A 23,822-nucleotide genomic window follows, 5' to 3' on the forward strand; every position below is an offset into this window, starting at 1 on the left:
CAACAAACCAACAACGTGCATGTGGAAAACAACAAAGCATTAGAGTTCCATTAGGACTTGAACATGTAGTCTAAAATTAGGTTTTTATTTTAGTATAAATAGGCTTGTAATTAACACAACAAGGGGGATTTTTTTTGACACTGGATTCACATACAAAATCGCTGTGTAACATCCACCCACACACAATAGCCAAGAAGGTCCAAGCCCTTGTAAAGACTTTCGAAAAATTAATAAAAAAGAGGTAGTTTTTTTCTTTTACCTTGTTTGTTCGGTTTCTCACTTTGCATGTTGTATCTCCTGTGTTGTTTGGTGCGAACTGAACCCATAAGTTGCATTTTGGCCGACGAGCGAAGTGAGGCATTTTTTCCTCGAAAATCTATTTCCTAGATCTGTGTTTTTTTTAGTTTGATTTCTGAAAAACCGGTTGGATTTTGAACTATGAGAGAAGGATGCTCTTTAAAAATTTTGGGTTTCGTGGTGGATCATCGCTGATGAGCGGCGGCGAGGCGGTGGTCACCATTCTCAGGCGGCGACGCATGGCCCTTGTTCTTCATGTCTGAAGAACAAGGCAGAGGAAGAAGGAAATGGGAGAGAGCCTTTGGTTTCAAATGAGGCTAGAACGAATTTTAAAATGTTTTGTTGGCTTAAATATTGAACCCATCAGGAGATCCGCGTGCAACCCGACCCATCATGAGGGGATCCGCGTGTTTCTGTTGTTTTTAAGGGTAAATCGCGTTTTTGACCCTCCTGTTTTGAAAGTTTCAATTTTAACCCCCAAATCCAGTTTTTAAACTCGATTTTTTTTTAAATTCGACCTTCAATCGTGGTTTTCTTTCGATTTAGTCCTGTTACTATTATTTTGCCTTTTTGTTAATTTTAATATAGCCATTTTTTATTATTATTACTGTATATATACATGTATTTTTTTTTCTACCTTATTTCATTACTTTTTATTTTTGTTTACAAATTATCATATGTATTTATATATATAAACGTTTCATCCCTTAGTTTTATTAGTTTTTTATAAATATTTTAATTATATATATGTACATACATTTTCTAGTGTTTTCTTTAACGTTATATGTGTACGTATCCTATCATTTTTATGTTGTTTTGCATTAAAAACTATTGTATTATTATAGATATATGTACTATATTTTCTTTTACATTATTTCTATTTTCTTTATTTCTTTTTTAATTCATTCTGGTATTCATCTACTTGTTTACTATACGTACATCATCATTATTATTTTCTTTATGTTGTTCATTTCCTTCATGTTTGTCATTGTTTTATTTTGTTTCCATCTATTCCATTGTAGGTATTCCATTTTCTTATTTTATCCTTACCTTATCTCATGTTTTATTTCCTTTATTTCGTTTTTCATTATTTTCAATACCTTTTTAACATGATTCTTGACTTTTTAAGGATATTTTCAAATCAATCTAAGGTAAATAATTTTGGATTATACGTTACCTTTTAATTTAACTTTCAATTTTCTTAATTAAAGACAACTGGAAATTACACAGTACCGAAAGGGCAGTTCAAGGGTGCTAGCCCTTCCTTGACTGTAACCGATTCCCGAATCCGACACATCTCTGGTAAGACACAGATCAGGTAAGAAATAGGGTATCCGATCAACCCATTTATTTTTAAATAAATGATCGGTGGCGACTCCAATTCATTTAATCCAAGTCGAAGCCAAGACGGTTCCGACACTTATCAAATAAACATAAACCAACATTATATGAACTGTTGGCCAAAGATTTTGTTCATTTACACCCCTCCGAGAGACTGAAATCACGTGATCTGCTTAGATTAATTCGAAAAACACTGAGAATTCGTTTACTTTCAAAAACACTCAAAATATCAAAATGGAGTTTTGAGATGGAATTAGTATTAACGATGGCCACGTGTACAACCCTAATTTTCTTTTGTGTTGTTCCTTTCCTGGCTCAGCTTTTTTTAATTGTTTTTTCACATCCTCCTTCTTCGTCCACCGTGGCATTCACGTTCAGAGGTTTCTCATTTTTCCTAAAAAGAGTAAAAAAAATGCAATACATGATTCACTATAGTAAAAGAAAATATATATACATATAGATAGCATGATGGTAAAGGTGTGGGGTGCTGCATTTGTCTCTTGCCTGCTTTAAGCATTCAATGCGTTTTGGCAAGACTGAGGTGGTGAAGAATGGAGATATTTTTTATCTTTCCCGTGAAAAACTCTATCCCTTCTCTTCTCGCATTATATATAGATGCACCATACTCCAAATGTTACTTAAACATACCTATTATTTTGCCACAAAAACCCTAATTCCCTAATTAGAGAGATATACATTGCGTGTGTGTATCTGAGATATACATAATTCCTTTTACAGTACCTGACTGAATCATGGATCATTATCTGTCTTGTTTCTATTCTTATTACCACTATTTATTAAGCAACAACTACCCGAAAAAATGTCATATGTCTTCGTAATCGCTAAGCTATTTTCTCTGGGGGAAACCAGCAAGACTAAAAAATAAAAAGTTAAGTCTTAGTTTGATACTAATCACCATTAATTATGAATGCTTAATCTCCCGTTTTGATAGTTCGTCAAGTTACGTGTTTTGTGAACAAAATATATATATATATATATTTATATCTTTAATGTTCGTTTTATAATGAATATTTAGAGTTCATGATTAGTTCTGTTACTTAAATGACTTGAAGATAAATTCTCTCATTATTAATTTGATTAGTTGATAATTTATTAAAATTAAATCTTACTCGTAAAGAGCATAGTTGATTTCCATGATTGATTGATTAATTTGTGTGGCTGCAAAATGAAGTCTATCTTGAACTTTTTGGAATTATTTCAAGTGGGGGTAAAATCTGCAGATAGGGTTTCTTTTCATTTCTTGAATAGGGTGGAGCAGCACAGTAGCATAGTATTCATGATCAAGACTTCACATTTTGCTTTGTACCCTATTTAACTTTGCGTATTTGGGTGTCATTCGTATATATGAAGTCACCTGAACCTCTTATTCGCCCTTTCTGATCATCCTTTATAAGGGAATTTCCACTCGGTGGTGTAGGCCCTCTTGTGCCTTTTCCTCTCAATCATTCATCCCTTCCCTAATCTCAATAAACATACATTTCTCCACCTTTACTGGACGACGACGGACGCCAACCGCATCACTTGGTTGCTCCATCTTCCTTAGCTGATATTTCCCCATGTCTTCTAGTAATTGTTATTCATCTCTTTATCCTTTTCCTATTGACCTCAACGAAGAGGTATATAATGATCAGCAGCAGTTCCATGATCTAGAAGAGGTACATAATCATCACTACTTTCACTTTTCATGTTATCCATCTTTGATAAACTTATGGTTTAACCCTTTTTTTTCTTTGAGTTCCTTTAGCGGTTTTAGGGTAAGTAATTAATGATCACTTGCATTTTTGTAGCTTCAGGAAAAAATATTTGTTCCGCGAGATGGACCATTGAAGACTGATTGTGAGCTCAAGTTATCAATATGGAAAGAAGAAGAAGAAAGGGTTGAAACTCATCAAAGTCATGAGAATAATAGTTCTGCGAACTGGATGCCTTCGAAGATGAGGATCCTAAGGAAGATGATGAACTCGGATCATGTCAATCTATCGAATAATTGTGAGCTGAAATCCAAAGATCAACACAAGCAGCAGCAGCCATCATCATCTACGGATCACAGCGGCAACTCTTATAATAACAACAACAGCACAATTAGGGTTTGTGCTGATTGCAACACAACTAAGACTCCTCTTTGGAGGAGTGGACCTCGAGGCCCCAAGGTACTAAATTTTCAGTCTCTTTTTTTATTACTATAAAAGCGCTTGCCCTAAAATCGATCTTAAAGAGTATAAAGTCAAGTATTATATCAGTTGTTTAAGATAATTTATTAACCTTATTTGAATTTGGCCTTTCTGCTACAGTCCCTTTGCAACGCCTGTGGAATTAGACAAAGAAAAGCGAGAAGAGCTATGGCTGCTGCTGCTACGGCAGCGGCAACTGGCAGCACTGCTGTTGAGAGAACGAAGAGTAAGGTTCAACATAAGACAAAGAGGTCAAACGACGATTGTGTTCCACATTTCAAGAATAAAAAGTGCAAACTTAATCCTCAATCCCAAAGCAGAAAGAAACTGTGTTTCGAGGATTTAAGGATAATCTTGAGCAAGAATTCAGCTTTTCATCGAGTTTTTCCTCAGGCTGAGAAAGAAGCCGCGATCCTGCTGATGGCCTTATCGTATGGACTTGTTCATGGTTGAAAATTCACCCCACCAGCTGGTCTTATTTATATTGTTGTTTTCTTAGGTTTTAGTAACGATGGAGTGTACTGTGTACTAGATAGCTAGATCATAGATGTCTCAATTGTAAGAGTGAGTGAGAAAATTAAGGTGTAGTGAATGAGCGTGAGGAAAACATTATTAGAGCTTGATCAGGTGGATTTGAACAAGCTGATAACCAAAATCAGGGAGCTCTTGTTCATCTACTCTTATTATTATTATATGAATTTAATAAAATTTAATGTTCTTTTCCTGTCTCTTTTCAGTTGTTTAATTTCTTTCTTTGTTTTGCGTTCATTTGTTTTAGATGTCTTAATACATGAAACTGGGTTTTGGTTGGGTTGGAATCTAAAATGGTATGATGGTGATGAATCTAAGGGTAGTTAGGGTTACAGCTTTACTTATTTAATCCTGAAAGTTGCCTAGGAGAATGTAATTTTGTCTTGGACATTGTCTTTTTATTCATGTCCGATTATAAATAGTAGCTTTGCATAAATGCTTGCAACACTAGTACGACAACTATAACAGAAACAAGTGGATTTTAACGCAAAACTGGGGATGAGTTGATTATTCATCCATTACGAGATCCAACATATTTTAATTTGTACTACCATCTTGGCTAGTACTACACTACAAGCTGCCTAAGTTGTTCCATTGTCGACTATTACAAACTTAAAAAATAAAAAAATTATTGGATAGTCCCCATTAAATTGAACACAATTTTGTAAAAGATAATATTGATAATTTAAAATTCTATTGATTATTTAACTAACAATATTTTATAAACTTCTTTTAAATAAATTACAAAAACTCTCATCAAAACTCTTAAAATCTTTATATGATGGTACAAGGGAGCGGTATCTCTTCTCTTGTTATATTTTGACGACAGTGAATAGGAGGGGTGACTTGATATTACTTTTCTTGACGGGAGCCGTTAGTTTTATCAAAAAAAATATATAGAATTATAATAAATTATTGTTATTCTTTGAGGTCCTGGGTTTGAGCACTAGGAATGCCAGGGTACGAGCGTTCAAAAGGTTGAGAGTTATTTTCGAACAGATACTATCTTATACTTACCATAGATTAATAAAAAAAGAATTATAATGAAGATTTATAAGTATAACCGTAAATTAAACATATAATTATGAGATTTTCTTATAAGCTTTGAATAAGAAACTAGTTACTTAAGATCACACAAGGATTATACAAGGAAAAAGTAAAAGAACCTAACCAAAAAGTTCAACAAAAGATAGATACGAATATACTTAACCCCATCGGCAAATGAATCACAAAAAAGATGAGGCCACTTAAAGACCAATTGCAAATCAGAGTCGAGTGACATGAGAAAACTATCCATGAACACAAATGACGTATCCAAGTTCAATCCGAGAGTCTAAAGCAGGAAAGAATAACATGATAATAAATAAATGTCATATTGATCAATCATGACGATGTTAAATCCATCCCTGAAAAAAAGATAAACAAAAACAACGACCAAATGATTGAAAACCATGTCAAAAGATAGAGAAAAATGCACTATAAAAACAGAGGAAAACACATCATAAAGTCAAAATTATTAAAAATTTAAAAAAAAGTAAAAAAGTAAAGATACAATTTTAAAAAATAAATAGAAATAAAAAAATATTGATAACGTGGAAATTTGTATCATCGCCTACAAACAAGAAGGGGCAAGCAGCTAAAGATGTTTTGGGGGTTGAGATGAAAAGTGTTTTGTTTACGTACAATACTCGACATTATTTAAAATGTTATTGAATGATTTTCAATATTGAATTTATTATTCGCGGCATGTTTACACAGTAAATTTATTTATTCATCGTATATACTTTAAGCATTTATATGGATAAAGTATCAAATATAAATATGATGATAGAATTTATATATTTTTTTATATTCAAAAAAGAAATTATATATTATCTTTAATTTTAAAAAGATTCATTTAAAATTTACTAGTTATCTAATGAAATTTTAAATTTTTAGATTCAATGTATCAAATAATAATATTTTTATATATATGTAAGACAAAAAGAAACGACATTGATGTATATATTTTTCTATTAGTTTAGGGTATTACAAGGGATGATACTTGTTCGAGATATTTTTAATTATTAAATAATAAATATTTTTATATCTTTTTAAATATATTTAAACTCGATACCTTAAAAAAGATAAATATTATTGTAATCACCGAAATAAGTTAATTTGCATGGCATCAATGGCTATATATATATATATTTATTTGAAAAGAAGCATGAATGGATATAATTTTTTTTTGTTTTGTTGAAGAAACATTAATGGATATATGAATGTAAATGAAGGGGCAGAAAAGCTTTGAAGCTGGAAGGGCTGCGGCCTTTTAGATGTTGATATGAAGGCTCACCATTCAACCCGTTAGAACTAACCAATTGAAACTCATCTCCAGTGAATCCCGTATTAAGCTCTACAAGGCCGTTTGGGCCTGTATTAAAGGCTCCTCTTATATTTAAATAACTGTTTGATAATTATTTTAAAGATAAATTTTAAAATTTCTCCTCTCTACTTAAATGTCTTTTTAATATTAAAATTTTAAATATAAATCATTTAACAATTTAGAATAGTATATTATAATCGATAATCTCTTCATCATTCCTACTTAGTTATCTAGTGGGTCATTTCGTGATAACATAAACTCTCTCTACTAATATTTAATATACGCGTATTAACCAAACATTTAAATTTGGATTGAGGATTTTGATTAGTACTTCAACCTTTCAGATTTTCAAATAAATTGTCATTTGAGTATCTTCACTACTAAAACATGAAGCGATCATAACCACGTTTGAAGTTGGTAACTTTGTAGAGTTTAGATATAAGCCTCCTTCAATGTCGTAAAGTGTATATCTGTAATTGATTGTAAAATCAGTGAATGATAAAATGTATTTTTAAAAATATGTGTTTTGAAAGTACTACCAATGTGACATATTTAAAAGATTATCTTCTTAAATAAAATTATTTGAATAAATAAATAGACTATTCTCATAAATTAGGCGTTTATTTAAAAATCAGTGCTTAGCCACAGAAGTGGTGCTAATAATATGAGATACCTTCCATGTGCGTCTCCCACGCTTGGATACGCCACTTGAAGTTGCATTGCATCTTTCAGTTTTCAACCCGGCCTTTCATGGTACCACGATTTGGAATTTGACATGGGAAACGACTGCGTACTGATGGTAAACCGACAATAATTGTACGATTGGACCAATGCCGCACAACTGACGGTAAGGTAATTTATCACCTCCCGATCATTCACCGGTGACTGGAATATTCCTCTAGGAAACTTTGAAGTGGTTTGTAAAAATCTAAAACAGAAATAAAGTCTTTTGTTTTTATCTTCAATCGGACTCCATCGGTGATTGGTCCAACTCACCTCCTCAACAGACTTCTTTCGGCGACTTGCTAACCAACCATCCGTGAAACGCCTCCAAATTCTTGCTTTCTACGCTCCAATCTACCACTTATCACTTTACTATTCGAATCTTATTGATTTCTCTTCTTCTTTATGAGGCTTTGATTCACCGTGGAGAAGGGAGAAAAAAGTGATTATGGAATCCCATTCGTTGAGTCAAACAAAGCCAATACCATTGTCGACCGAAGAAGAAGATCCTTCAACCCAATCCACGACGTTACTGTCTTTCAACACTGATTCTCCTCTGGAATCGGATGCAAAAGGATCTCCTTCAAAGCACAACACCACCATAATCTTCATTGTTTTAATACTCCTCTCTTTCGTTGCTCTTTCGGCTGCCTTTACCTTTGCTTTCCTCTTTTATGTGGGGAAATAAACGAGTACGGGTAATTTTCTTATAATCAGATTAGTGAGAATGCGAAATAAAAGAGGAAAAATAATGCCCGAAATTGATAACGGAGTTCAACCAATTTTGCCTACATCTCCGGACTGTTGCAGATCTTTTACTAAAGAGAGAAAAATTACAGTCACTACTCACAAGAGAACTCTCTAAACTCTTTAGTATTGGGAGAAATAAATGATTTGAGATGATTTTGAAGCTAAATGGGTTAGAGTATTTATAGTTGAAGCTTAGGGACTAATCTTATAAATATCCTAAAGTATGCATTGACTAAAATACAATTACCCTATTTTTATTTTCAATAAAATACTGCACCGAATGTTGAAAACAATTTCTGCAGCCCAAAAATTTGAAATTTAGCCTGCCATTCTAGAATTTTGACTGAATTTTCAACAATCTCCCACTTGAAGACTGATTTTAATATGTCTTCACACATCGATCAATGCAGCAGTTTTTTTGGTATTGTTAGTCTAGCATGCCAACTAAAGCTGAACACAACTTCAGTTTGTCCGTAGTCACCGTCTTTGTTAACATATCTACCGGATTTTAAGCTCCACTAATCTTTTCAAGTTTCAAAATCCCATCTTCCAAAAGAGACAGGATAAAATGATATCGCAACTGTATGTGCTTCGTCTTGAATTGAAAAGACGGATTCTTTGCTAGATGGATAACACTTTGACTATTGCAATACAAGACATTGTTTTCTTGTTTATTGCCTAACTCTTCCAAGAAAATTTGGAGCCAAACCATCTCTTTGATGGCTTCCGTAACAACGACATATTCTGCTTCAGTTGTGGAGAGAGCAACTATCTTCTGTAATTAAGAAACCCAACTCACTGCAGTTCCTCCTAGAGTATAGACATATCCTGTAGTGCTTCTTCTGATGTCAACATTTCCGGCTAAGTCAGCATTTACATAGCCTGTCAGTATCGTATCTCCACCTTTGAAACAAAGTGCTTTGTTTGTGGTACCCCACAGATATCTGAAGATCTATTTGACTGCTTCCCAGTGTACCTTGCCCAAATTATTCATGTACCTGCTAACCACTGCATGAGCAATATCTGGTCTAGTACAAACCATGGCATACATCAGACTTCCAATTGCTGATGTAACACCTCAACCCGTACCCGACCCGGATAAGAGCCCGAGATGTCACATTGACTTTTTAAAACGATGTTCTTCCAAATTAACCAAATATTTGAACTCATTTTAAGAAAATATGATGATATATTATTGAATTATGCTTCATTATAAAAATTTAAGGCAAAAACGTATTTATAAACAGTAAAATATGGTATGAACAATAATGAACAGTGCCGTGAACAGTGCTACAGTGCATCGATGCACTAAAATTTCGAAGTAAAATTGTGTATCAATGCACTACTACAGTACTGCTACAGTGACTTTCGTAAAACGTTCATAATACCCGTAAAAATTTAACCGTTCATTACCATACATTTACATAAATACGCTTTAAACATTACAAAACTTGATCAGAGCATAAATACTTAATTTAAAGACTTTGTTACATGCCAACTTAATTAACACATAGTAATACATACTCTTTAATCTACTTCTGATCTGAACTTCAAGTAGAGATATGTTGTTCTACTGAGCTTATAAAGGATCTCTCTGATTTTCGGTACCTACGTGTAAAACACTTACACGTTAAGTCATAGACTTAGTGAGGTATAAACATATAATAAAGAATTTCTATAATTATAAACATTTAATAACAATTATACATATTACATTATAAATTCATACTGTCATATAGGAATCAGTATAAACAATAATAATATTTTATCATGCAAACATGTACACACTCTTTACATCTTTTATAAGCCCATTCACACTATTGAAAACTCAAGGTATACGAGTACGATGAGGTTATGTACACTTATGTTGTCACCACATCTCATATAAAATCCACTAAGTGATATATGAAATTTGTGTCCCGAATGACCTATCCATATGTTCCTAAGAACATAGGTAATTGTCCATATGTCCCGAAAGACATAGGTAATCTTGTTCATATGTCCCGAAAGACATAGGAAATCATGTCCATATGTCCCGAAAGACATAGGTAATCCTGTCCATATGTCCCGAAAGACATAGGTAATCATGTCCATATGTCCCGAAAGACATAGGTAATCTTGTCCATATGTCCCGAAAGACATAGGTAATCATGTTCATATGTCCCAAAAGACATAGGTAATCCTATGCATATGTCCCGAAATACATAGGTAATACTGTCCATATGTCCCGAAAGACATAAGTAATCCTCGACTCTTGGCATGTCAACTATACCTATAGCTCTCATAGTTTTTATTATTTCACAGATGTTCATGTAACTACTATGTCATATCTTGTTCACAAATATTCACATATACTTTTTCTTCATATATCCCATGTCCTATTTCCTATCTTGTAATCATGTAAGCACATAATTTACTTACCCATACTCATAGAAACACATGTTTCATTTCCATATTAACATTTGATGTTTTCATTTTAAGGGGTGCAACGATACACTTCTTGTGCATTGATACACACTGAATAATTTCTGGAAATTTCCCTTTGATGTATCGATACATATCAAAAGTGTACCGATACACTCTAGCCTATAATTATATTTTGAGCACGAAATTCACTTCCTTTTAGCTCAATTGTTCTATATTTCAACCCCTTTCATATCCTTAACTTACATACACCTACTTAAAATAATTAATACTCTTTCAACACTTATCTAACTTCAAATTACCATCCTCTACATGGAATTCAAGAATCATACTAAATTTCCCATGTAATCCAAACTTATTTCTAACACTTATAGCTTCTTACTCACACCTATGACAAGTCAAATTTAACTTCTAAATTCATTTATACATTTTTATTCAAAATTCCACTTATCCTCTTCTTATCTTTAATTCTTCATAACTTACAAATCTTTGAGTTTCTATGGCCTTTTCATCTCCATCATGTTTCCTAAGTCTCCCTTAACCAAAACCATAATTAAATTTTAAGAATTAACCAAAAGAAATCAAACTCACCTTGGCTATAAGGCTTCACGATTGAAACAAGAGAAGAAGTTGAAGAATATAAGCTGGAAACTTATCTCCTCAATTATGATTAACATGGGTATTATAATACCCCACTAATCATTATTTTATTATTTTATTTGTTCAATGACCCTTTTACTTCTCATTCACTTATTAATTCATCATACATCAATATCTTTTAATTAATTCATTCTCTTTTCAATTTATTTAATCTGGTCATTGAATTTTAAAATCTTACACTTTAATCACTAACCCGGTATTGAGGATGTTACAGCTGAGGCATACAACACCTTCACCATGTGTACATGTTCTTCCTCCGTCTTTGGTGACTGTTATTTGGAGAGTCTAAAATGAACACCTAAAGGTGTACTTACTGGTTTAACATCTTGCATGTTGAACCTGGAGAGTATTTTGTTGATGTACTCAGCTTGTGATAACATCAAAGTCCCCGACTTTACGTCCATCTTAATCTTCATCCCAAGAATCTGCTTTGCAGCACCCATATACTTCATAGCAAACTGCTTTGACAATTTTTGTTATAAGTTTATAATCTCTTGCAAGTCTGAGCCTGAAACGAGCATGTCATCAACATATAACAATAAAATAATGAAGTTGTTGTCGAACTTCTTGATGTAGCAACAATGATATGCTTGGCATATGGTAAAACCACTGCTACCCATTAAACTATCGAATTTCTTATACCACCGTCTAGGAGCTTGTTTTAAACCATACAAGCTCTTCTTCAACCTGCACACCAGGTTTTTCTTGCCTGCCTCTATGAAGCCTTTTGGCTGCCTCATATAGATTTCTTCCTCCAAATCACCATGAAGGAAAACTGTATTTACATCTAACTGCTCAAGATATAGATTCTCTGTAGCTACAATTTTCAACACCAGTCTAATTGTAGACAGTTTTACGACTAGAGAGAAAATTTCATTGTAGTCAATACCTTCTTTTTGCTGAAAGCCTTTGACAACCAATATTGCTTTGTAGCGTTTGTTCTCATCGTGCTCTTCTTTGATCCTGTAAATCCACTTGTTATGGAGTGTTTTCTTGCCTGGTGGTAATTTAGCTAATTCCCACGTCTGATTTGACATAAGCGAGTCAATCTCATCTTTCATGGAAGGCTCCCACTTGATTGAATCCTCCACCTGCATTGCTTCATCATAGCACTCTGGTTCACCATTGTCAGTCAACAACAAGTAGTGCAAAGAAGGCGAATAACACTGGGTTGGTTTAGGAATTTTGGAGGAACGTCTTAGTTCTGGTGTACCTGGTTCTTCTTGAACTGCTTCAGGACTGATCTGAACATCATTTCCATAAATATCCTCGAACTCAGCAAATTTCTTTGTTTCAACTTCGGTATTGGAGCTACTTGATTCTATATTTGACCTATTTTTGTACATCACATTCTCATTGAAAATGACATCTCTACTTATGATGATCTTCCGATTTTCGTAGCCCCAAAATTGATAATCGAACTCATCACCACCACCATAACCAACAAAGGCACATTTTTTGGACTTGACATCAAGTTTACTTCTTTCAGCAGAATTTATGTGTACATAAGAAATACAACCAAACACTCTTAAGTGCGAAAGATTTATTTCTTTCTTGCTCCAAACTTCCTCTGGTATTCCAACATCCAATGGAATTGAGGGCCCACGGTTGATCAGGTAAGATGCAGTGTTGATAGCTTCAGCCCATATAAATTTGGGTAATATAGCATGTATCCTCATGCTTCTTGTACGTTCATTCAGAGTTCTGTTCATGCGCTCTGCTACACCATTCTGCTGTGGTGTCATGGGAATTATTGTCTCCATCTTGATCCCATTGTTTGCGCAAAATTCTCTGAATCTGCTATTTTTGTACTCTCCTTCATTATCAGACCTCAACCGTTTGACTTTCAGACCAGTCTCATTTTTCACCATGACTTTCATTTTTTGAAGGTATCAAAGACTTCTGATTTCTTCTTCAGAAAATAAACCCACACCTTCCTTGTGGAATCATCGATGAAGGTGACATAATATAGTGAGCCTGCAATAGATGGAACTGGAGATGGTCCCCATACATCAATATGAACCAACTCTAACTTTTCAGCCTTGGGTATCTTGCCAATCTTTGCAAAACTGATTTTCCTTTGTTTGCCAAAGATGCAATCTTCACATAGTCCGACATCTACATTCTTTAGATCTGGCAATTTCCCTTTTGACAAAAGTGTCTTCATCCCTTTCTCGCTCATATGGTCAAGCCTTTGGTGCCATATGTTTGATTTTCCATCAACATCTGCTACTAATATGATATTCTCTAAATTTGAGGTTATATAGAGAGTATCAGTTTTCTTACCACGAGCAATGATGAGTGCTCCTTTGGTAATCTTCCATTCAAAACCTGAAAAGGTTGTACTATATCCTTCTCCATCAAGCTGTCCTACAAAAATTAAATTTCTTTTAAGGCCATGAATATGTCTCACTCTTGTCAGCTTCCAGGTGGTCTGGTTTGGCAACTTTAATCAGATGTCTCCTTTTCCGATGATCTTCAATGTTTCATTATCAGCTATATGAACCTTCCCAAAATCACCACTGACATAGTTCTCCGTGATTTCTTGGCATGTGGTGGAGTGGAGTGTAAAGATGCCCTTGAATCCAAGATCCATGATTCAATCGGACTATTGACGCTTAGAATCATGGCATCACCTGTCTCCTCTGTCATGTTGGCAGATTCCTGTGCACCGGTATCTTTCTTCAATGCTCGGCAATCTCTTTTAAAGTGACCCTTCTTGCCATAATTATAACAGGTAAAATCTTTCTTTCTCGTTCTTGATTTTCCCCTTATGGATTTGGCTTTGCCACGATTTGAATTTCTTTCTGAAGTTCTCTCTCTAGACTCCGTGTGCAAGGCTGAGAAGGTTGATGTTTCACTCGATTCTCTCCGTCGAATTTCTTCGCTCAATATCAGATCCAGAACATCGTCAAATTTTAATTTGTTGTTTCCCGACGAGCTGCTGACTGCTATAACAGTAGTGTCATAACATGTTTTTGCACGGACACAAATTTTTTTTTACTTGGCGGGAAAATTAAAATGAATAAATGATTTTGATTTTAAAAAATATTTTGGGAGTCACCATTGACCTTTTTGGGTTAGGTATGTCAAATACCTAAAAAATTGTATTTTAAAATAGTTTTTAAGAAAACATAATTTAAAAGATAAACTGATTTGCGTTTTAACCAAAAATTCGTTCTTTTTAATAATAAAAAAAGGGATTCGTGGTCGATTACGTTTGGGGAAGAATTAACACCCCCACAACGCCCAAAATTGGTACTCATTAATTATAAATTGTCTCTATTATTGGAAATTTAAAAATTCAAAGATATATTTAATTCATAATCCTATTTATTTCAATTTTAATACTATAATTTTAAGAAAATCTATTAATATATATATATATATATATAAGATATTTATTTATTTAGAAATATCAGAAAATGGCTTCTAGGTGCTTTAAGATAATTTTTTTAATATTAAAAATAAATAAATATTAATAAAACATTTATATAAAAATAATAATTTAAAATATTTATTTATTTAAAAATATCAGAAAATGGACATCCAGTTGCTTTAAGACTGCCCTTTCTTAATATTGAAAAATTAATATAAAAATATGATTAAAATGATTTAAAATATATTAAATTTATAAATAGGATTTTAATATAAATAAAATAAAATAAATAAATATTATTTATTATATATATATTTATAATTATAATAATTAAATATATTGAAAATAAACATATAAAATTAAAATATAACTAAACAGTGACTAAAATAAATAAAATTAAAACTATATTTAAAATATAAAAAGCAATAAAATTTGTAATGAAAATATTAAAATTAGTGACTAATTATAACATGTTAAAATTAAATATCTAATTAGTAATTAATTATTTAAAATTACAGTGGCTAAACATGTTATTTTACCCATTTATTAATTTAGTGACTAAAATAAAATTATATCAAATTTGTACATAAAATTAAAAGAAATTAAAACATGCTATTCGGGGTTTAAATATTAATTATTAAAATTAGAGGACTAAATATGTTATTTTACTTTTTATTCATTTATGGACTAAAATAAATATCTATAAAATTCGAATATCAAATTTAAATAAATTAAAACATGCCTTCATGATTAAAATATTAATTATTAAACTTAAAGGTCTAAACATGTTATTTTACCTAAAATATATATATTTATATCAAGGACTAAATTATAAAGTAAATAAAATTCACAGGCCAAATTAAAACATTCATAATTTAAATCTAGTGACTAAAATATAAATTTATAAATTTAAGGTGGATGCGGAAAGGATTTTACCCTTATCAAATTACACACAAGCCCCTCCCCAGAATGATATCGTTCGGGGAGGGGTATTTAACCCTGAACCGAATGGCCTTAAGGTAATTTTTTTTTATTTTCTTCTTCCCCTATCTCTCTAACTGAGAGAGTTTTAAAACTCTCTCGCTTCTCTCTAGCTTCCCTCACTGGAGGGAAGCCGTTCACCGGCTAGCAGCCGTCTGCTGTCGCAATCCTCCGTCGCCGGCCACCGTACATGGTAGTCGGAACTATTTTTACCCCAAATCGAAGCCCATTTTTTTCTTATCCCAAATATGGTCTCTCTTTTACATAAAAAACCCTAAATCACCCTAGATCTAAAAAAACGAAGGTTTTTTACCTTCGATGGCTTTGTTTTTCTGGTTTCACGTGAAGACCCCGACGACCGTGGTAAGTGTTTTCTTCTTTTCTTTTTTTCTTTTCGAATGGTTTTTGTTGGTTGTCTTTTTGGTTGCCTTCGAGTTTTTTTTCTTGGTAGAGGCTCGGTGGCTTTTATAGCCACCACCGGTGATGTCTTCGGACCGGGTAATAGAACGGTTTTCGGTGAGTCACCGAACTATGTGGTGACTCACCCTATAGCTGCGACGTGGACGGCTAGAGTTGAACTCTCTAGAGCCCTTGGTTTGAACGTGACAGCGGCTGAAACAGAGTGGAGCGGCGACAAAAGCAACGACGGCCGCGTGGCCCTAGGGTTATGATACCCTAGGGTTTCAAGCTGGTGCATCTAGGATCATTGGATCAAGATTAGATCCAACGGCAGCAAGCAATGACGACTGGGAGTAGAGGAAAACCCTAATATGATTTTAGGGTTTGGTTGGGCTTGACAGGGTTGGATCGGGACTATGTTGTAAACGGGCTCTGATTTTGGGCCTGTAATATATAATAATAATATTTAATAATAATAATAATTATTATTATTAATATTATTATAATTATAACAACAACAATAATAATAATTAAAATAAAACGGGCAAAAATTTAGTGTCTACAAGTAGCATTCCAACTGTCTGGTAGAGATGATAAGAGAATTAAAGCTCGAACTTCAGCATCGAATTCAATTTCCACGAAACTCAACTGGGTTGTGATTGTGTTGAGTTCATTCAGGTGTTGAGCCACTGATACCCCTTCCGCCATCCGCAAATTGAATAATCGCCTCATCAAGTGAACTTTGTTTGAGGCCGATGACTTCTCATACATACTGGAGAGAGCTGCCATAAGACCCGCTGTAGTCTTTTCCTTTGCTATGTTGAAAGCAACATTTCGAGACAACGTCAGTCGGATAACTTCGAGGGCTTGTCTGTCGAGAAGAGCTCAGTCTTCATTCTTCATGCCCTCTGGTTGCTTTCCTGATAGAGGCTGATATAGATTTTTCTGGTATAGAAAATCTTCAATATGTATCTTCCAAAAGCCAAAGTCTGCACCATCGAACTTTTCAATTTTCACCTTCCCTTCGTCTGCAACCATCGCTCCCACTCGAATCTGGCTTTGTTTGGATCGTTTTTGACAATTTCCGCGAACCACCGTGTATTAGAACACCTCCGTCGACAAATTCGTATTGCCGACAAAATTTTTACTATTCACAAAATTCACTATTCACATGAATAGTAATGAATATTAACCTCGCACAAAATTGACAAAATTCACAACCAAAAGCTTTGATACCAGTTGTTGGGAAATAAACGAGTTCGAGTAATTTCCCTATAACCAGATTAGTGAGAATGCGAAATAAAAGAGGAAAAATAATACCCGAAATTGATAACGAAGTTCAGCCAATTTTACCAACGTCTCCGGACTGCTGCAGATCTTTTACTAAATAGAGAAAATTTACAGGTGTTTACAAAACACTCTCTACTCACAAGAGAACTGTCTAAACTCTTTAGTATTGATAGAAAGAAATGATTTGGGATGATTTTGAAACTAAATGAATTAGGGTATTTATCGTTGAAATTTAGAGACTAATCTTATAAATATTCTAAAATATACAGAAACTAAAATACTATTACCCCATTTTTATTTTCAATAAAATACTAATGTTGAAAATAATTTCTGCAGCCCAAAAATTTGATATTTAGCCTGCCATTCTAGAATTCCATTCTAGAATTTTGACTGACTTTTCAACATTTTACTCTTCTTCCCATTCATCCTCTTCAGCTACAGCGCGCAACTTCTCTCGTCCTTTGAAGTAACTGGAAAAACATGTGGTTCTTTTGGTTTCCTCTGATGGGTTTCGATTTGGGTACCAATTCAAGACTCCAACACCGAACATCCACCGTTTGATTGAAAACGGGGTTGAGACTGAGATGGGTTTGATTCCTGTTTTCCCTTCTCTTACTTTTCCTAATCATTACTCAATTGTTACTGGTCTTTATCCTGCTTATCACGGTATTATAAACAACCATTTTATCGATCTTAAAACTGGCGAGTTTTTTCATAGTGCTAGCCATGAACCCAAGTGGTGGTTAGGTAGCCACTTTGGGAGACTGTGGTCAATCATGGAATAAAGGTTGTTACCAATTTTTGGCCTGGAAGTGAGGTGAAAAACAACAACAACAACAACAACAAAACCCAATTCCCATATGTATGGGGTAAGGGGGAGGTAGGGTAGTAGGCTGCCCCCAACGCCAGGTTGAGAATAGCTTCCGTGAAAGACCTCCGGCAGTCAGAAAATTAAAAATATAGATAAAATGCAATGAATGTATAAATAATTACATAAATACATAGCTAAACAGTATTCATATGCAGTCATTAATATCATATGTGCTTCTGTAATGGGGAGTAATCCCTGCAAAATAATCCCTGTGAAAGAATCTCTGCATATAGACAGAACCCTAAGACCCGGCTAAATTTAACAGAAGAAACATGATGAGAATGATACACATGAGACAACGATAGCAAGCCCAGTTCTAATCTTTCATAAATACCAATAACAGAAAAGTATAAAAAGTAAAAGTCATGGAAATTACTACAAATGCATTTAAAAGAAGACAAAGATGATAAACCCTATAGATGTGACCCACACTACTCGACTACCCTAACCTCCATAATTTCCTATCACAGGTCTGTCTTCGGTAAGGCCTAAATCCATCAAATCATCTCAAGCAGTCATCCCACTTCCGCCTTGGTCGTCCTTTCCTTCTGGCACCGTCGACTGTAATCGACTACCCTCCTGACCGCATCCGACGGTAGTCGCCTAAGGACGTACCCAAACCACCGTAGTCTTCCCTCCCTCATTTTTTCGGAAACAGACACCACCCCTAAGGACATCCTAATAGCAGAGTTTGTCGTCATCCCACAGAGTCCTACCACAGTCCATCGAAGCATTCTCATTTCTGCGGCCTCTATCCTCCTTACGTGATCCTTCTTGGGTGCCCAACATTCTGATCCATACAACAGCGCTGGTCTTATTGCCATTCTATAAAATTTTCCCTTAAGTTTTAGAGGCACCTTCTTGTCACACAAAATTCCAGTAGCGGCCTCCACTTTAGCCATCCCGCCTTTATACGGTGTGTAACGTCTCATCTACACCCCCATCTTATGTATCATAGACCCTAAGTACTTGAAACAATCCTTTGAGGGAAGAACGTGTCCTTCTATGCTACTTCTACATCTTCATCATTTTGGTTCCCACTGAAGTTTGAACATAAATACTCTGTCTTTTCAATATTGATCCTTAAACCTTTTTCTTCCAAAGCAGTCTTCCAGGTAGCCAGTCTGCTATTCAACTCAGATTTTGTTTCAGCCACTAAGACAATGTCGTCAGCGAAAAAGCATACACCAAGGTACCGTCTGTGTCGCACAATGATGTCGTCCATAATCAAGGCGAAGATGTAAGGGCTAAGAGCCGACCCCTGGTGTAGTCCGATTTCCACCGGGAATGCCTCGGTGTCGCCAACTGTAGTCCTGACGTAAGTAGTAGATACAGTACATATCACGAATCGCCCGATATAAGCAGTTGGTATCCGTCTCGTTTCCAAAGTCTTCCAGATCGTATCGCGAGGAACGCTATCATAAGCTTCTCAAGGTCAATGAACGCCATGCGAAGATCTCTAGACTTTTCCCTATATTTCTCCATAAGCCGTCGAAGTAGATGAATCGCCTCCGTGGTAGACCTGTTTGGCATAAAGCCAAATTGGTTTTCCGAAACCCTAGTGACTTGTCTCAACCTAGCCTCTATCACCCTTTCCCATAGCTTCATGGTATGGCTGAGTAGTTTAATACCTCTGTAGTTACCACAACGTTGGGGATCTCCTTTATTTTTATAGATTGGTATCACCGTAGACTCTCTCCACTCCTCAGGCATCTTGGCAGTCTCTAAAATAATTAAAGATGTTGGTCAACCACTTAACTCCCTCATCTCCTAGGGCTAACCACACAGTTAGGAATTTGATCAGGACCGACCGCTTTCCTCCCATGTTTCTAAGAGCCATTTTGACTTCCTCAAACCCAATCCTACTTGTAGGGCAGTCATTGGTCGTAGTATGATGGTCGGCTGACCCAACAACGATATATCTCTATATGGAGAGGCACCATCATTAAATAAGCCAAGAAGTAAACTACCCCAAACCCTCTTAATATCCTGATCTTTCGTTAAAAGAACATGTTGTCCTTAATAAACCTAATGTTACCTAGATCCTTTTTCCTAATCCCCTAGATTTTGCAAGTCTGAAGATGCCATTTTGTCCTTCCTTAGTGTCTAATCTCTTGTACATTTCCTCATATGCCTTATCATTTGCTTTAGCTACCGTTTTCTTGGCTTCCCGCTTTGCCTCCTGGTATCTTGTTTAGCTCCCGACCTTTCTTCGTCGTTTGCATTGAAGAAACTCCTTGAAGCAAGTTTGTTTTGTCTTCACCTTAGTTTGGACTTCGTCGTTCCACACCACGATTCTTTATGTTCCTGGCCTTCCGTCGACAACCCAAGGTGTTTTTGCCCACCTCTCTGATGGAATTTGCCATATTTTCCATAACATATCTGCGTTATTTGAGTTTGTAGTTTCAAAAACCTGTATTAGACAAAAGCTTACTCCTAAAGTCATCAGTTGTTGCTCCATGTAAGTTCTTCCAGAGGATCCTAGGTTTACCCAGTTAGCCCTCCTATGAGTGCTCCGCCCGTTGGGTACGCGGAAACCAAAACCAAAATTTGTGTTGTGTTGCACATGCCTCTTCAGGGAACACCTTACAGTCAATGCAAGCCCATCGTTCCCGATTTCTAACCAAGATGTAGTCGATTTGGGTACAATGTCCCCCGCTGTGAAACGTAATCAAGTTCGCATCTCTTTATTAAATAAGGAGTTAGTGATCACCAAATCGTGAGCAGTAGCAAAATCAAGCAACATACGCCCCTCATTCCTGCTCCATAACGAAACCCCCATGAACACCGTCTACCGTCGATGCACTACCTATATGGCCATTGAAGTCTCCCCTATGAAAACTCTTTGGTCCTCCGGAATGCCCTAAGTACAATATCAAACTGATCCCAGAAGCAACGTTTCTCCCCTCCCCTAGGCCAACGTGTGGAGCGTAACTGAAAGGACATTCACCACTTCCGCTTCTATAATAACCTTAATCATCATGATCATATCCCGGTATCTACAAACTTCAACTACATTTTCCTTGAGACTAGAGGATACCAAGATTCCCACCCCATTTCTAGCGTTATCTACTCCTGAATACCACAACTTGTACCCATTACACTCTCTGGCGCGAGCCCCTTTCCACCTAGTCTCCTGAATACATGCAAAATCTATTTCCTATTACTAAGTACGTCGGTCAGCTCCAGCGCCTAGCATTTAATGTGCCTACATTAACGAACAAACTCTAAGTCTAGTCTCCTTGACACCACTCGCCGGTGAGAAGTTGATTTTCGTAAAAATAAGCTTTTTGTTTTTGAAAAAAAAATAATAACAGCCAAATTAAAATTAACTAAAGATATAGAGATTCGAAAACTTTCTGAAAATTAGAAAGGAGAACAAGAGGAAAGAACGCACTGAGGAACGGAAATCAAATGGCTGAGAGAGTAGATCTGGGGATTTGCAGAGCTAAAAGCAAAGAAAGAGAGCAAAGAATTATTAAATTTATTTTGCGTGAACCGAAGAGGAGTTAAAGGAATTTTCAACAGTTTTAAAGCTGAGAATATTTGAGTTTAGAGAGGAGAAATCAAATCGAAAAACGCAGGAGATGGCCTGTCCAGTTAAATCAGACTCTTTCGCTTCTTTTCTTGCCTCCTAAAAAGATGAAATTTTTCTTTCTTCCCAGCGTTGATGCTGGCGTGTATGAGATGATCAAAGTCTCAAATAAGAAATAGAATATGTATAACGAAGAAAACCCAGATCTAGATCTTGCATCAAACAGTGAAAGAACAGTCAAGACGCGTGAACCGAAGAGGAGTTAAAGGAATTTTCAACAGTTTTAAAGCTGAGAATATTTGAGTTTAGAGAGGAGAAATCAAATCAATAAGAAATAGAATATGTATAACGAAGAAAACCCAGATCTAGATCTTGCATCAAACAGTGAAAGAACAGTCAAGACAAATCAAAGCACACACCTTTTATGTATACATATAAATCTAAACAAAAATCAAAGGAAAGCAGAACACATAAACAAGATATGGGAGATAATCGCAAAGCAGAAACCTTTCTGAAAATCCTCAGACCCGAAAATGCAACACCCAAAAACTGTTCCCTGGAAATTGCCCTGGAAAGTTGTGCATGAAATATAATGGTTCTGTTCCCTTTGAGGATAGAGTGGATACTACTTTAAGTTATTTTGATTTGCCTAGTAGGGAGATTCCTGCGTTTATGACTTTGTATTTTGAGGATCCTGATCATCAGGGTCATAAGGTTGGACCCGATGATCCCCAGATCACTGAGGCTGTTGCTAGAATTGATAGAATGATCGGGCGATTGATTTCTGGTTTAGAAAATAGAGGGATTTTTGAGGATGTTACTATAATTATGGTTGGAGACCATGGAATGGTCGGTACATGTGATAAAAAACTGATATTCCTTGAGGATTTGGCGCCGTGGATTGAAATTCCGGCCGAGTGGGTTCTGTCTTATAGTCCGGTGCTTTCTATTCGTCCACCTCCAAGTTATGTCCCATCAGATGTTGCTGCAAAGATGAACGAAGGACTGGAATCGGGGAAGGTTGAGAATGGGAAACATTTGAAGGTTTATCTAAAGGAGGACTTACCTAGTCGGCTACATTATGCTGCAAGTGACCGTATTCCTCCCATAATCGGGCTGATTGAGGAGAGCTTTAAGGTGGAGCAGAAAAGGACTAAGCCAAAAGAGTGTGGAGGATCACATGGATATGACAAGGCAATTTTCTCAATGAGGAGCATTTTTATTGGTCATGGTCCTCAATTTGCCAGGGGGAAGAAGGTGCCATCTTTTGAGAATGTTCAGATATATAATTTGGTAACTTCAATTCTCAATATACATGGTGCTCCCAATAACGGATCTTCAACATTTCCGGCTTCTATTCTTTTGCCTAGACAGTAATAATTATCTCCGATGCACGTTTCGAGTGATCTTAGCTGCTGAAATATACTGTAAAAGTTGGCAAGATGATAACTTCATTGCCAAAATGACTACCTGTTTATCCATGAGTCATACATAATGAGAGAGTGCAGGAGGAGGTTAGTGAAATAGGATTCTTTGAGATGAGTATCAGATGTTTGTACTTTTTATCTCCAATAGTTCCTTGGCTCCCGTTTTTCATGTATTTGGCTGGACCATGTCATCTGAAAACTCATTATTTTGTGCCATTATGATGTTATAAAAGTATATAGTAAAATTACATTGCAGAAGAGCAAAGTATTCTGAAATTTGTCTCTGTTTCTCCACCCTCCTTAGACCTAGGCCATTTCAATTAAATATATGTTCCAAGCGTATAGGCAAGGGTTGCATGATTTGAGCTCATTCTTATTGGAAATAATTAATATTAAATTGTAGGATCTTTGAACTTATGCAATTTAAGGGTACAAATTCTTTACATCGGCTTGTTTTCGAAGATTTGTCAATGAAAAAAGTCACAAAACTCGGAACCCATGTCTTTGTTTTTACACATCAATAAGACAGACATTAATAATACATACTTGGATTCAAAGCAAAGTTGAAAGTGAGAGGGATCGGAAATCATTATTGTCTACAACTGCCGATTCCCCTATACCTGGGAGAACCAAAACCCGGGTTATTTTGTCACG

General features: G+C 35.3%; 2 protein-coding genes across 4 annotated transcripts; both read left to right on the plus strand.

The window, feature by feature from the left end:
- The first annotated feature begins 3,021 nt into the window (after positions 1 to 3,021).
- On the plus strand, positions 3,022 to 4,486 carry LOC120218798 (GATA transcription factor 21-like). Of its 3 annotated transcripts, XM_039215694.1 has the most exons (4): positions 3,022 to 3,314; positions 3,453 to 3,513; positions 3,637 to 3,809; positions 3,951 to 4,486. In XM_039215694.1, exons 1-4 carry the CDS (start codon positions 3,216 to 3,218, stop codon positions 4,281 to 4,283), a joined length of 666 nt encoding a protein of 221 aa, XP_039071625.1. In that variant the 5' UTR covers positions 3,022 to 3,215; the 3' UTR covers positions 4,284 to 4,486. The 3 variants fall into 3 exon arrangements, with proteins under 3 accessions (XP_039071625.1, XP_039071623.1, XP_039071624.1); XM_039215692.1 differs by having other exon boundaries at positions 3,025 to 3,314; positions 3,447 to 3,809; XM_039215693.1 differs by having other exon boundaries at positions 3,025 to 3,314; positions 3,453 to 3,809.
- A 17,817-nt stretch (positions 4,487 to 22,303) lies between these two features.
- On the plus strand, positions 22,304 to 23,249 carry LOC120218799 (ectonucleotide pyrophosphatase/phosphodiesterase family member 1-like). Its single transcript, XM_039215695.1, has one exon. The coding sequence runs from the start codon at positions 22,324 to 22,326 to the stop codon at positions 23,116 to 23,118; it is 795 nt and encodes a 264-aa protein (XP_039071626.1). The 5' UTR covers positions 22,304 to 22,323; the 3' UTR covers positions 23,119 to 23,249.
- Positions 23,250 to 23,822: the final 573 nt, after the last annotated feature.

Source organism: Hibiscus syriacus, unplaced genomic scaffold, assembly GCF_006381635.1.
Source record: "Hibiscus syriacus cultivar Baekdansim isolate YM2019G1 unplaced genomic scaffold, ASM638163v2 tig00110201_pilon, whole genome shotgun sequence".
NCBI lineage: Eukaryota > Viridiplantae > Streptophyta > Magnoliopsida > Malvales > Malvaceae > Hibiscus > Hibiscus syriacus.

Excerpts from the sequence above, each read along its gene's own strand:
- LOC120218798 (XM_039215692.1), top strand. The coding sequence starts at position 3,216 with ATGTCTTCTAGTAATTGTTATTCATCTCTTTATCCTTTTCCTATTGAC. Across the intron at positions 3,315-3,446 it reads AGTTCCATGATCTAGAAGAG|CTTCAGGAAAAAATATTTGT; the intron begins GTACATAATCAT and ends GCATTTTTGTAG. Across the intron at positions 3,810-3,950 it reads GTGGACCTCGAGGCCCCAAG|TCCCTTTGCAACGCCTGTGG; the intron begins GTACTAAATTTT and ends TTTCTGCTACAG.
- LOC120218799 (XM_039215695.1), top strand. The coding sequence starts at position 22,324 with ATGAAATATAATGGTTCTGTTCCCTTTGAGGATAGAGTGGATACTACT.